At 44.9% G+C, this 15,329-nt stretch overlaps 1 protein-coding gene across 2 annotated transcripts in view; it reads right to left on the bottom strand.

Annotated features, from left to right (window-relative positions):
* LOC139103332 (homeobox protein abdominal-A homolog) overlaps nt 1-14,795 on the bottom strand; it is a 31,341-nt gene extending 16,546 nt beyond the window's left edge. For both annotated transcript variants that reach the window (XM_070657889.1, XM_070657890.1), the window contains exons 1-2: nt 12,820-14,795; nt 9,341-9,373 (exon numbers count right to left, since the gene is read on the bottom strand). In XM_070657889.1, the coding sequence (XP_070513990.1) occupies nt 9,341-9,373; nt 12,820-13,570 (784 nt within the window). In that variant the 5' untranslated portion in view covers nt 13,571-14,795. The remainder of the gene's footprint in view (nt 1-9,340; nt 9,374-12,819) is intronic.
* Between the last annotated feature and the right edge of the window lie 534 nt (nt 14,796-15,329).

Below are 15,329 nucleotides of genomic sequence, written 5' to 3'. Positions count from 1 at the left end.
TTACATACGTACTATTAATTAATCAATTTAAGTATCAATAAATCGGGACTTTATCTTGAAGACAAAGACGTCACCTACAAGGGATAACGTACTTACATGTGGTAGTGAGAAATATTAGGATCCACATAATGTTTAATCAGAGCACGTTGCGGTTTTACGATATTAGCCGGTGTTACGCACCCTCCTTCACCCTTTTCCGTTCCCACTGACGTCACTCGACCTGGATACTTGCTTAAATGTCAGGAAACCGTCCGGTCATTTCGATTTTTATGGCCCCGAGGTGTTTAACTTCCCAAAATGGCAGTCGAATGCATTCGCTTCTTGCATCTTTATTTTTTATTTTGTTCAACTTTGCCGTAAACGTGAAAATCAACGGCCCCCGTCCTCGAATCGTCATTAAATCGTAATTTCTTTAGCGCGGGAAAAGTTAATGGAAGTAATCCAGGCATATTAAAATTTAGGCGGTATCTATTAACGTCACGCCGGTTATTGCCGATAACTCCAGCCGATGACAACTCAATCGGTAGACGCTTCTCTGACCTTCTGTTTTATTAGGATAAATTTAACTAACGGCAACGGGAGATCCCTGACTTTATTGAGCCTGATGACTCGTAATGCTCTTTCGAGACCAAAGCCGAAACGTGCGTGGATAACTACCAAGGCACGTCTAGAAATAATACACCTCCGATTCTACATATACCAAGAGAAAGTGCATATTCGCTCTCGCGTTTATACGTACGTCGTCTTCGCCAAGGGCCCTCAAGATTAAATTGAAATCGGGGACCGAGGGCTCGTTCAAAATCGCAGCATTTCCTAGCCACGTCTACAATCAGGCTTTAGAAAATCGTCATTTGACAAATCTGCGCGTATAGTTACTTTAGAATAAAACACTGCCTTGGAACATATTATCTCTTATTTTCGTACGCGGCTCGTCGGTGCCTCTTGAGCTCGGACACGTCACGCGAACAAAGGGAATACCGAGCACATGCGCACTCGATTCCTAGCGCCGGTAACGATTCCGGCTGCCGCTACGGCACCCTCTCTCACCCTGGTCCCTCCTTCTTTCTCCTTCGCCGGCTACCGACTCGGCACAAGGTACGGAAGTGACTTCTATACGGTGGAGAAGCAGCGCGCAAATGTGTGAACGTGTACACGAACGACGCCGGGATGCGCAATATTTGAGAATCGTGCGGAGATGCGCGCATACGCCACGTGCGTGCGAGATGTAGACGCGTAGGTATAAAGTCTTTCTTTTCGTCGGGAAAATAATGGATACGATAAAGCTGCATCGGAGACGCATTGCGATATCCAAACCGAAAACGTTCTACAGCGCTATTTCATATTTTTTCACCTGTCACGCAGCATCCAGAAACCACCAGCATCGTGGCGTTTAAATGAAATATGACGTGCGAAGCACCTTCGTTAAAACCACAATGGTCATCAATAAAAGCTTAACCGCGCATTAGGAAATAAAGCCTCGGTTGGTCTTAGAAGGAAAATAAAATCTAACAAACGCGCACGTTTATTCGTCCGCCAGTGCGGATCGGATCGCGTCGTGGTCGTCGATGAAGGGAGAACCGACGGTTCCATTCGCCGCAAAAGGGAAAACTTACGAGCACGATAGCGAGAGATACTTTATTATGACAAATTCGATGATAAACGTTCCCGCGTTCACGAGCGCGAATAACTCAAAGCGCAGATTATGCACGAATCGCTTCGAGGCTTAAAGTTTAAGGTAACGGATCGCCTTACGAGCGATTGAACTCCAGCGACTCGTAATAGTAATTCTATCCCGCTGGGATGAAACGTACGGTCCCTCCCTCCCCTGTTATAAAGTTGTATAAATAATGCGTTTGACAAACAGGCGCCTGACTGGCTGCACGCGGGTTAAGCCGCGTGTTAAAATGCAAATGCGCGGATGTCGATTTCCAGCAATTACAAACGTCGCGTCCGTGACACCCGGAGGAAGGCGTACACCACGCTATTGGCTATTTCGCGGCATAGATTACGCGAGGATTCCCCGGAGGCACCCGCGTCGCCCTACCTTCAAACCCCGTCTGCATTTCACCCCAGTCCGTCGGTCCCCGGTTCCCTCCAACCCCTCTGAGTCTACGAAGTCACCCCTGGATATCCGTGGCTAAAGGTCTATATCGCGCGCCGTCAAACCTGCCCGAATTGCTCGTCGTCGTGTTATGCAAACGGCCGCGTTTTGTTGCGATAGCGCTCGCCTGACGGCGGCGGCGCGGAGATGCTGAAGAGGCTCCTCTTCTCGGCCCGAAGAGGACGCCCGCGCCCGTCGAGCAGCACGTTTTCTCGCCCGGACAAGATCGTTCCGCGTGTCAGCGCCGTACATTTCCTCGGGACGACGTTCCCTCCCCTGGCATTGCCACGGGCTTCCCCCGCGGAAATATGAAACACCTCGAGACCCCCGGCCGCATGCTCGCCTTGTGTAATGGAGCACTTTGAGAAAAGTGACGCGAGTGACTGCGCCGAGACAAGGTCGTCTTAATCCGCGCATATTTCGCGGCTCCTTGAATAATGTCACGCGTAAGAAATTCCCCGCTGAGTTCTTTTAGATGCGTGGAAATTTTGCGAAACACTTCGGGTGAACACACGCAGACGCTTTCGGATTACTACTTTGAAAGGTCGACGCTACCGAGCGATAACCGTGCGCCGAGCGCTGTTTGTTTAAAATAATTTAATGAGATTACAACGGCATGCAGATAGCGATATCGTTGTTTAAAGTTTCATTTGACGCCATAACACTCCATTAAAGCGACAGTTCAGTCCGATCAATGATGCAAAAAGAATTGTAGTTTCCTCAAGTTCGACTCCGTACCCTGGACATAAGATTTTACAAAATTGCGCGTTTCATCGAAATTAAAAGAAAACAAAAAGTAAAAAAATAAGTGCCCATATTGCGTTATAATTAGAAATACTAAATGCGACAAATAGTTTTTACGCTGTAAAATACATTACCTACTAAATAATTAATCGCGCACAAGCGAACGTAGAGAATTAACATCCAAAACTGGATTTCTAATTATCCGCTCATGAATATTATTCATGCGGATTTAGACAAAAAAGGCACGCGAAAGTTTCGTGTAAAAAGTGCAATTTCCAGCGTTTCTTTATGCGCGCTATAAAGCCCGCGGTACACAAAAGTCTCAATTTCGCATACGAATTAATGCGGACGAGCATGCGAGTCGTAACTCGTGAGAAACAGAGAGATAATGCTCTCGCAGTGTAGCCGTCATAAATTTTTCTTCCCTCAAATAATTATCGCCGTGGCAATGTGACGCATCGGACAATATCCCCGCGCGGATCTCCATTTTTCAGACCTTTTGCAGTTATAAATAGCAATCGTGGACGCCCACTACGGCCGCGATATACGGTCTGTCCTAAATTTAACCATTTTATCTATGCCTTCTTTGTCCAATTTAAGATCATCTTTTTCTCGGCGGCGAAAAATCTCGTCGTTTTTACCGCGCGTTATATATTTCCGATTAATACCAACTTGTAACTAGTAATGCATAAATTGAACGTTAATTATTGTTTAGCTTGAGATTTTTTTTTTCTACATTGCATTTTGCAGATAACGCAAGCTTGAGAATGTCCTTATTCGCGATTTATAGTTAGAAACGTTGGTCAGTTGCTGCCCATGGCATTAATTTAAATCAATTCCAACGTAAGAGTGTAAAAAAAAATATATATATATGTATATATATCTCAATGAAAATGGAGTACGTATGCGGCCGACGTTTTTTTTTACTGCGAACGTGACGCGGTTGATTTTCGTGTGGTATACGATCGTCAAAGCCTTTACTTTCACTTGACTCAGCGTGAAACAACGTTGTGATTTATACGCGTGGAGCAAAAAAAAAAGAGAATCTTCGATTCTTGCGCTGGCTCCGCTTTTCTCTTTCTGTGGTTCAGGTAAAGTTTACTGCCTTTGCGATAGCGAGGAAAAATGCGCAGCGTGCGACAAAGGGCGCGGTGAAAGTCTAAAAAAGTGTAAAAAGGCGGAAAAGTCGATTTCCAGAGAAAGAGTTAACGTTACGAGAGGAGGAAACACAAAGGAGTCTTCACATGACTCTTCAATTTGATACACTAGAAGAAAAAAAAAGAAAAAAAAACGAAAACATACTAAATCTCGTGCCTAGCATCACATCGCGGACTCTGCGACTCGAAGCAGCAATTTAAAATTTAAATTTTTAAAAGCATTTAAATTCCTGGTGCGCGATAAGCATCGCGGATAATTATTCTTTACTTACGGAACGTCAAAATATATTTAAACATAAATAATCAGCGGGCATGTTTTATCGCGAGAATTTATAGCGTGCCATTATATTTAGTTCTACATTCGACACGCTTGAGAATTTAAGTAATTCTGCCAGATACATAAAACTTGCTTCTTTTACGTCAAAAAAAGCTATATTGCATATTATAATTCTCTATATTGTACTTTATGCATCTCCGATTCCTTTAGACGTAATTTAATAGATTTAATCGACGAATACCGCGACGTATCCGCCAATTACAGATTCGTAATTCATTAAATGTAACATTCAATATAATACTCGACATAATATTCGGCGTATAAATTCTTCTATAACGCGCTGAACTGTGTAGAAGTGAGAGAGAGAGAGAGAGAGCGAGAGGAAGGGAGGGTAGAGTGGGGGAATCTCGCGGCGTACGTGCCGAACGCGAGCTACCGTTTCCCCTCTCTCTCTGTCCTTCACCAGCGGTAGAGCGAGAAACACGTACCTACGCAGGAGACGCGCTGCCCGTATCGGAAGTGATACGCATTTTCGTTGAATGTAGACGCAATCCAGGGCGAGAATTACCTTCTCCTAACCATACTCCGCGTACGGAGAGCACCCATGCCCACTTCTCCCATCCCTAAAGTAAGTATATCCTCATTAATACGTTAATATTCATCTCTCTGAAGTGATCACGTAACCTATGAATAATTGACTCGGGCTCGCTTCGATCAAGCTCCAAGTGAGCTGGTCGAGAATTAGTTTTCACTCCTGCTAAGGGCGATGCTGTCGGGGCGTGAAATTTCTGCACGCAGCTGATAGGAATATCGTAATGTCGAGAATTAATCGTCGGTCAGTCGGGGCTCTGTCGTAGCGGGATCTGAGCGAGGAGGGCCGCGATGTATTCGAACGTTAATAATTCGTCATGCGTTGCACATATTTACTGCAATATTCGCCGCAAATTCCTTCGTACAATTACATAGGCGCGGCGCGAGCGGGGTACATGACTCGCGCAATGTTCACGTAAATAAATGGCTCCGGCGCGTAAGCTTGTGTTGGTGCGAAGTTAACCTCGTAAGAACGCGTCGAAAAATAATCTAGAAATACTCGTCGCAAGCTGTTCGCTTTTTTCGTACTTTATCTATGCGCTCTTCTAACGTATCGGTTACTTGATTTTACATCGCGAGGTAATTCGCTTTACGGATACGATCACGTTACGGTGGACGGGCTTAATATCATGAATATTAAAAGTGTAATTAAAGCTAACCAAAAAATTTTTGTTTCAGACAACGGTCCAGAGAAGAATCAAATGCGTCGTCATCGTCGAAATTGTATCAACGAACTTGGTCGCCAGTGGTTAGTACGAGGAAGGTACTTTGACGTCCTGAGAGGAAGCTGGACATTCTGAAAGAAAGACCGAACGTCCGAACATTCTGAGAGGAGGAGGAGGCCTCGGAAAGGCATTGTGCGTCGACGGAACAACTCCAGGGTAAGCATTAATTTTTCTTAACACAAAACTAATATTTTATCATAATCGGAGACTTTATTTTTAATTATATGTATATTTAAAATACTCATTAGAAGCGCGTAAAATTTTTTTCAAGACTTAATATTTGTAGCAGCAGCTTTATAATTAAAATTTTATATTTATTTGTTACAGATTAACGCAACTGAAAGTGCCGTAACCGCCGATATTAGATTATACGAACCGCAGCCGGTTCGTCGGTCGCATCGGAAGTACCGTTAAGTATTCGGACGTAATTTTTTGCTATGCGATTTTTTTTTAAACGCGAGTACCGGACAGAAACGCGCGACAGTGTTCAATAAATTAGTTCTCGCTATTGTAAAATCACGGTCGCGGATTTCGCGTGTGTTCAGTGCAGAAGGATGACTCGACACTTAAACTGAGAGGAGGAGCAGGCCCGGGACGGGCATCCTGCTTCGGCAGAGCAACTTTTAAGTAAGAATTAATTTTTTGTTTTTACATATTATAATCGCTAGTTTTATTGCTTTATTAACAGATAATTTTATTTTGATTTATTAAATTAAATAATTAAAGACGCGTAAATCTTTTTTTTTTATTTAAACTGTGAATTTCAGCATGTCTACATTAATATTTTTGTATTTGCTGTTACAGTCACCGGCAGAATTTTACAACTCTGCTGATGCCCATGCTGTTTGGTGAGTAGCACTCTTTTTTTTTGCATGCTGTTTTGTTGTAAGCTGTCGGTTCAGGGCGGCCGTCGCGTAAACGTAAACGCCGATATTCAGAATCGACTGGCCTGACCGAGGATTTGACTGGTGTGATGGCCCCGGCACGCGACATAACGGAGTACGCGCCGCCGTCGTATGACCATAAAATAAACGTTCGGGGTGGCGCAGGCGGAGACCAAACCTGGCAGCGTATAAACACTTATATAACGGCAATTAAACTGCTTTTAAGGCCCATAAAACTGCAGTTTCAATAATCTCTGTGACAACACGATTCTGACCTGTCTTTGGAAATGTGGCTTCCCTCGGGAGATGTCAAAAGCGATTACGTCGCGCCGCCGAGTGTAAAAATTTCGACCGTCCCTCTCTGTCCTCGCTCTCAAATTTTTCGATCGACCGCGTCCCTCAGTGTCTAGCTTTTACGATCCGCTTTGTGCCCGAGCCCCTGATTTCGCACGCCTCTCAAGATACAAACGCAGTCGCATGTTTCTTAGCCCTAATTTCTCTCGCGGCGACGCTCCGCGCGCGTGGTTCGCCGCCCGAAAAAAAAAAAATATATATATATATTAATGGCGTATCCGAAAGAAGTACGGGGGGAGGAACGAAATGGAGAACGCGCGCCGTGAGCATAAAGCAGAATGCCAGATGAAATTTCCCGGATAAAATTTCGATGGGGAAGCTATTCTTTTTCTCGAACCGATGCCGAATACCTGCTGGATGCTGATGCGACCCCGGCGAGGGAGGAAACGTTCGCGCGTAGGAGACGCGGGGAGAGACGGGGGAGATCGGAGGCGGGGGGAATACGGAGAGCGGTCCAGGTAGGGGAGGCGGGGGCGATGAAATGGGATAATACCGACGCTGCAGGACGCGGCAGCCATCATCGAATGCTAATGAGGGGTTGGCGGCTTTTGGGGCACTGGACTCCGCTCGTAGAGCGGTGCGCCGTTGTCGGCGGATCGGCCTGATTATAAATTATACATTATCTCCCGCTAGTCCCCGTGTACATACCGTAATCCAGCTAGACGCCGGCGGGGGAGAGGGGACCCCATGAACCCTCAATGTCAGAATATGTTCGCGCGTCCGCGTACCGGAGTACAGATTAGAAATTCGTACGTCGTCCACGTTGACAGTTTTGCTTTGGCCACCCCCGTTCGATGTCGCGTTAGCAGGCGTAATTTTAATTTCTGCCGAAACGTGAACGAAACTTTCGTGCCTTTGAGATTACATTCCCGAGCGCAGACTAATCGTGCTCGTCGAATAGGAAAAAAAGCTCGTTAGTCGATGTTTTACGACTAGACCGATTCTAAATCTCATAACGTATCACATTCATGTATTAATCATACACTGAGTCAATGAGAACAACAGACAGAATTTTGGCTGCGGGTAAAAAGAGAAGAGGGCCCCTCGCGCACACGAATTGAATTTAAAACGCACGCGATAAGTATAACAGCGTTACAAAGTTAAGTACTACACTGTAAATTTCTTTCCTCGCGCGTGAGAAACGAGAAGACGTTTGTCTGTATGCCTTTCGCGTCGCGACATAAATTTCAACTGCATTAAATAAATTAAAGCTAGAAATCTAAGTATTTTATTACCTTTTTTTTTAAGAAAACGTTTGCATTAGATTACTTTCCATAAAAAAAAAACACATCGTTATTCTCTTTCAATTAAATAATCAAAAAGTATAAATTAATTGATGTACGATTTTAATTACTACATTTCTTTTTTGCTATAATTAAACATTTATTATTTAATTACCCCAATTATATTCGTTAATTGCTGTTATAAAGAACAATATTAATAACGATAACTTAAAATGCATATAGATTATCAATGTACACGATTATTTAAAGGAAACACCTGCACGAACGCATAACGGCGGGTATTCTGATTCATTAGTCGAGCGCATATATGCAGAAAATAGATGTATATTCCGTTTGAGTATGTCGGAATGTGATTTCCTACCGGATCGAGCAGCACCTCAGCGCGGTCGGGAACTTCGTACGGCGATCGGTAATGCCTATTTGAAATTATGATCCGGCCCGATGTAAACAAACCGTCGCGATAAAAGCCGCCGGGCTGAAGTTTTAATTTTATCTAATCGGTATTTACTGCGCTATTGTGGGCCCGTAAGTGGCCGTATAAAAGATAGTCATGGAGATTATTCGCAGCTAACATTATCACGGTGACGACAGGTGTAGTTGCCCATATACATGTCCTTCTTGCATGCACAACTAACATAAATGAATAGGGTAAGAAGCTTGGCGTGCGCCGCCCGGTAGCGCGATATTCGCGCAAATGATCCGAACGATGACCCTGACACCACGGCGCACTCGCCGGTCGCGTCATTTAGCGTCGGCGGACTCACGGCCGTTCATTAAACGTACGAGGAGTCGACAGGCGTCGTGATCGGAAACGCCGTTTGCAACTTTTTAGCACTTCGAGATGCGTGTCGTACCTGCACGAGATCGGTGTGAAACATTTGAAAATAGGGGGAATGATTGCCTTTGAGAAAGGAAAAAAAAGAACGGCCATAATGCTCCATTCAACTACAAGTATCTTTTCGGTATACGTTAAACTGAGGCCGGGCATGTGACTAGCACATGGAAGCGTTAACTTTGAGGAAAACTACTTTGTCGCGAGGCTCGTTCAAATCTCGAAACCGATAGACTTTTTAGAAGGTTGACCTTTGCGATTGTTATAATAAAATCGTCCTTTTTCTTTCTCATAATTGACGTAAGTTCGATGATTTATCTTTTGATATTTACGAAATATGGAATATATGTTAGATATTATTTTATCCAACGCAAAACGATAGTAATAATGCCACGAGGGCATTCCAGTTGATAGTAGAAAATCGTACTCACCGCACACTACTCTGTCAAATGGACTCATCCAATCTGGAAAATAAAAATGTTTGTTACAATATGCGAACGAAATTACCGAGCACCTTCGCAATTACTATTCGTTCTCTTTTCGTTATGATGTAAAGCGAGATAACACGGGAATCAGCTTCATGCGCAGTTTAAAGCTTTAACTATGCATGCATTTGAGATAAGCTCGCAACATGACACGGAGCACGATTTCTTAAGCGTATTATAATAAATGAGCGAGATATTACGGTTCGAGTGCATGTATTAATATTAAAAATCACATGTACCAAAAAACGTTAAAGTACACAACTCTCGAGTCTCGAAGAAAAACAATCACAACGTAATACTTTATAGTGCTAGGTATTAATTAAAGGAAAATATGTTAAACAAATTATCGGCAGTTTTCAGGATTAGGTAATTAGACGAAGTCGGCATACGATAATCGGATGAATCTTCCACAGCGTCGTTAATCTTCCGTATTAAAAATCAATGCGCGCTTGAAAAATTTCGCAACGAGATAAGCAGCATTGACGTATATTTAAATCAGCTAAATTTCCGCGATTGATGCGAGCACTTGTAGACCGGCGTGCACGAGTGTAACAAAATAATCTATAAAAGTAGTTGACATTACCACTTGACGATGTAAATAATAAGTATATAAAAGTGTAACACTCGCATGCGACCGTTATTCATAATAAATCTCGTTGCTCGCAATAAAAATTCAACATAACGAGCGACGTTCGAAAGAATATCAATTAATGCAAGAGGAAGATATAGATTTATGGATTGTCGATATAATTTTAATTTAACTGCAGTCTTGTTAAAAGAACTAAAATTGTCACTCTATATTGCCGCCTGAATCATTCACTTCTCCCCGCGCGAGACATAAAGCTATTCTTACATACTCATAAAATAGATAAGAAACTTATTGACGCATGAATAGATATACGACGGCAAAAGTGTTCGAAAAACTGTAAATTTTTTTGAGAAGCCGGAAATATATCAAGCACACGATAATAAATAAAATTTATCGCGGCGGGGCATAAAATGTTATTAAATCGCTTTTTGTTGTCTGTTCGAAATAAGAGCATTACCAAAGTGAAACATTACCGGAGTAAAATAAACGCTAAAATTAAGAAATTTAAATATAAAACAGCAGCTTCAAGCGTTCATTTGATAATTTTAAGTATTGCGGGATAAGTAGAACAACATATTAAAATAATAAGAGCAACATAAAATCAAAGAAAATGATTATATTGCGGAGAATCGGGGGGAAAGTCGCCGTACTGATTACAAATACGATATAACTATCGAGATAAAATCTGCATAAACTCACGATATCGCGCGAACCGATGACCAGTGGCCAATTTGACTCGGCACAAAAATACAATATTAATAATCAGCCAAAGAGTGTGCAGAACTGCGAATCGTATCACTAGTCAGCGTCGCGCGTATTAGAAGTTACTCGGGCGATCGTGATTCGGCGGCGGGCATAATGCAAGACCCCACGAGTTGGTAAAACGGAAAGTTAACGCGTTAACGTCAAGTATTATTATAACGTGTTGATAGCGAAACGGGCTTCAGAAAATAATTTGCATATTCAAAGATTACAACTTAATCGCAATATATTCCACGGTCCTCCCGCCCCGTGCGAACGTACGTACGCCTTGTATTATATTACTGCATGCTAACGCAAATACATTGGCGCAAACGGCGGGAGAAAACGAGGGAGAGAAAGAGTGCAAGGGAGAAAGATCATGCAGCCAATCTCCGAGAAATTTCATTGTAAATGCATGGCAAATGGCTGGGAAACTGGCTCGAAAGGTGGTGCAATTTGTACGTCGCTCGAGTTTCGCTCGAGCTGGCAATAAGTCGCGCCGGTGACACCGCGACTCGAGCTTTGACGCAAATATGGCGATTGTCGCGATTGAAGTTCACCATTGGTCTTTAGAGAGGAGGTTCCCGGCGAAATATCTAGGAAAATTAATCTACCCCGTGGACCGTGGTGCCGCCGCGAGCCCGGTCGCTTTTGCCGCGCTTCCCGTGAAGGGAACGGGTTTCTCTTTTCGCGTCAGCTTCACGGAGTTATTTCGCGCGGCGTTCGTACAATGTCACAACGATATTAAACGCGTCGAGAAAGAAACAAGGCGGCGGAGACGTGCCGTTTCGCGTTACCGCAAAAATGCGCAGTTTTCAGCGTCAAGAAACGAGCGACAACGGCGCGGCGTTGTTCGCCGCAAATATACGCGATAAATACCGTCGGCGCTTTGTCCTAGGCTAACGCCACTCGGCAGACAAAGACTCGCGTCGCGGAGGCACACGTACGATGTATTATGCGCGACATCGGAATAACTTCGAGCCTCGCGTGGTAACGACAACGCTTTTAACGAGGATCCCCGTCCCGGCCGTGTGCGGCGCCTTTCTTCAAGTCGGTATTACGTTCGTGTGTTCCCTGACGATTGCTTGTTACATTTCGAATTACAATGCAAATTATTTTCGCCAGCGCTGCTGCGTCTGCAAATGCAGCGCATAATAAAGCTGACGCGATAGCGTTCGGCGATTATTAAGACGGTGGGTGTTAGAAACGAGAGAATACTTTTTTACCTTTCTTGTATGTTAATGTTACACGTGAATAAAGTCAATTCTGTACTCGTGTTATATCCGTCTTACGTTTGCCCGTGCCACTTGTACCTTTGGAATAATTAATATGCTCTTTAAACCGTGTACTGGATATTAATAATTGTCAATAATTAATTTCAAAAATGAACGAATGCGTAGTGTATTCCTTCAGATGCTATTGTATTTCAAATCACAATACAAATTATCTTCGTCGGCGTTGCATTTACAAACATATTGCATAATAAAGTTGCCACGGTGGCATTATGTGATTATTAAGATGGTAGGTGTTAGAAATGAGACAATTTCTTTAATCTTCTCGTGTGTTAATGTTGTACGTCAAGAAAGTCGCTTCTATGTCGCGTTATATCCATTTGTGTATGCCGATTTTCTCAAATTCTTGCGTAAAACAAAATAATAATTATAGATACGTCAATTATAGAAATGCAATAAGTATAAAATGTTTCTGACATACGTAAAATCATTGTACAACAAAAGCGATGTGGTAGTCACGTTTTAAATAATTTAAAATTTGTTCCGATTAATCTACGGCAGGAAAAAGTCAATTAATATTAATATAAAATTAAATTAAATAGCTAATCGATTAACTAAAGCAGCCACGTTTAAAACGTTTTTGATAAATCATAAATTTTCGCCATTTTTTTACTCTTAAAAGCCAACACCCATAACAAACAAGCGATTATGACAACGAAACCGCGATGCATCGCTCGCATACTATCAATAACAGTGAGTAACGGGAAAAAGGGAAAAAGATATAGAATGAGAAAAAGAGAGGGAAAAAAAAAGAAACCGTAAAAATGGTCAGTCGAACAAGACGGCGGGTAAAAGGGACTCACCGGTGATGGACATCCACGGATATCGAGGTATGTCCGAGATCCCAGGCTGGCCAGTGGTAGGTTGCTGGCAGGACGTCAAAGGGTCGACGACGGCCGACGCGGCAGCCGCTTGATGGTAGAATTGTGCCGCCGCAGCCATGGACGCTGAGGCGGCCGAAACGGCCGAAGATGCCGACGCGGAAGAAACGAGGCTACCGGGCGTAGCACCGTTTTGATGATGGTGGCCTAGAGTATAGTTAACCATAGGATCGGCCGACGCGGGCGTAACATTGCCGGTGAGACTAGCTGTATAACGGCAGGATTTGTCGCCGGCGGCCGCGGCATCGACGGCCGCGGCCGCGGCCAGGGCAGCGCTGGACGCGGTGGACCCGAAGCCGGGCACCATGCTGGACGTGGCGCCGAACGCGGCGGCAGCGACCGCCTGCTGCTGCTGATGATGATGATGCGCCGCTGCGGCGGACACGTAAGGGTACATACTGGACGTGGTGCGTGCCGCCGGTGACGTCGATGCGGAACTTCCCGAGTGCTGGGGACTCGAACCCGTCGGGCTCGGCGAATTATGCTGCTGCGCGTAATTGACTGCCGCGGCCGCTACTGCAGCCGCGGATAAACTCGATTCTAAGCTCGCGGTCGCCGGACTCGTCGTGCACGCCTGAATGGTACCTGGAGCCGCGCTTGAGAACAATTGTTGCGGGTGGAATTGTTGGTACTTAGCAGGTAGCATACTATCAATTATGAATTTCGTACTCATATCGCCTGTCGGTGCCGATGTGGACCCGATGCCGAAGACACGCCCGGGCCGGACGACCGGGACGAGTGCCTCAACACCGACACCGTGGCGACGCGTCCACCAGCTGCTTCCTCATCGCGCGCAATCCGTTTCGCACGGACCACGAAGTGCACTCGGGGATATCTCGATTAAACTGAAGAACGGCTTCTCGCACGGAGAAGGCGCGCACTTTTCTCGCCGCTCGTTTGAAAATTCTTTCCGTTCGCTTTATTGCTTTCCGGGTCTACTATCGCCTCCCCTATCGGCAATCAACGTCCACTTTTACTGCCACTTACGCAACTCAGCACATTATCACAATAACAATACCGAACGCGGCGGGATGCGGTCACCAGGGACGACTGACCACGAATCACCGGCCGTCCGCGACGGCAAATGACATGTCCCTCCTTCTCGGCCGCGGAGTTTCGGTGCCGCGCGGGATCGCGGAATCCTCGCGTTCGCCGGATATAAATCCTCGACGCGTAATCGCGCCCGCCGATTACGAATCCATCCGTCGTATCGAGAATAAAAATCGGCGATAAAGCGGCGGGTCCTTTCTTCACGCCGGGCCCACCCAATCCGTGGTCCCAGCTCGGAAATTGGGCGACGGCGAGCCCGGGCGACGGCACGAGGAGAGAGAAGAGAAGAGCGTGGCCCCTGTCAGGTGTTAGAAGCCGTTTCTTGCGTACTTCTCGGATAGTCGACGAATCCTTTATGGGCCATGCATGAAGGTACTATAGCCCCCTATCCCGAACGCCGCGTACTACAACCCACGGCCAGCTAAATGTAACCCCTTACAATAATGGCGCCGCTTGTCTCTCCGTTCTGTTTCCTCCCTTCCCTCTCTGGCCGGCGAGTCGGGTGCGCGCCAGGGCACCCAGCTGGTAAACAGAGTCGGCCAATCGCGGTATGGCCTCACCAGAGGAGGACCAATCGCGGAGGCGCTAGGCGCGCCAAGATGAATGGGTCTCTCTCTTCGTCTACTCTTTTCTCGCTCCGATCCGCACTCACGGCTATGCCGCCGCCACTCTTCCCTCACTTCAAACCGCGGACACCTCTCGCTTCCTCGCCCATCGTATACCCGGCGTGCTCCGTCCGTCCGCCGGTCCGTAGGTTCGCTTCTTGCCAGTGCAGTCGTGCTCTCCACGTTGCCTTACACTCCGCAACGTTTCAACGTCTCACACGGTATTCTCTGTCTTCCTTCAACTCTCTCCGCTTATCTTTCTCTCTTTCCCTTCATCTCTCTCTTTTTCTCTTTTTTTTTTTCTTTTTTCCTCTCTCTATCTTCCGTTCGAGTGCAGTCTTTTTGTTTCGTTTTCACTCTTCGCCGCTCTCCTCTTCGAAATTATTTTTTTCTCCTGTTCTTTTTTTTGGTTTTTGAATTTCGACAAGGCAGCACTTTTTCGAATTTCTGCTTCGTACACGTTACTCGTTTCTTACTCATTCGCATTAACCCTGAAATTCTTTTTCAATAAAAATCTACAGTCGTTGTGTCGTTAGTTTTCAATGCAGTTCTGTTACTTGTAATTTTTCTTATTAGGTTTTTCATCCGTGCAATACGCATTTCACATTAAGTGGAATATTTTTTAAAATTGTTTTCCTGTGTGATCAGATTCCTTTTTCGTTCATTCTTTCCCTATTTAATTCAACGTGTATAATGATTACAATTTTTACGGAGCAATCGGAGCAATCGGATTCTAGAAATGGTATCACATTTTTGTTTTACATTAAAAACTCGCCT

This window comes from Cardiocondyla obscurior, linkage group LG06 (assembly GCF_019399895.1).
Source record: "Cardiocondyla obscurior isolate alpha-2009 linkage group LG06, Cobs3.1, whole genome shotgun sequence".
Classification (NCBI taxonomy): domain Eukaryota; kingdom Metazoa; phylum Arthropoda; class Insecta; order Hymenoptera; family Formicidae; genus Cardiocondyla; species Cardiocondyla obscurior.
This window is presented reverse-complemented; position numbering and strand designations above follow the sequence as displayed.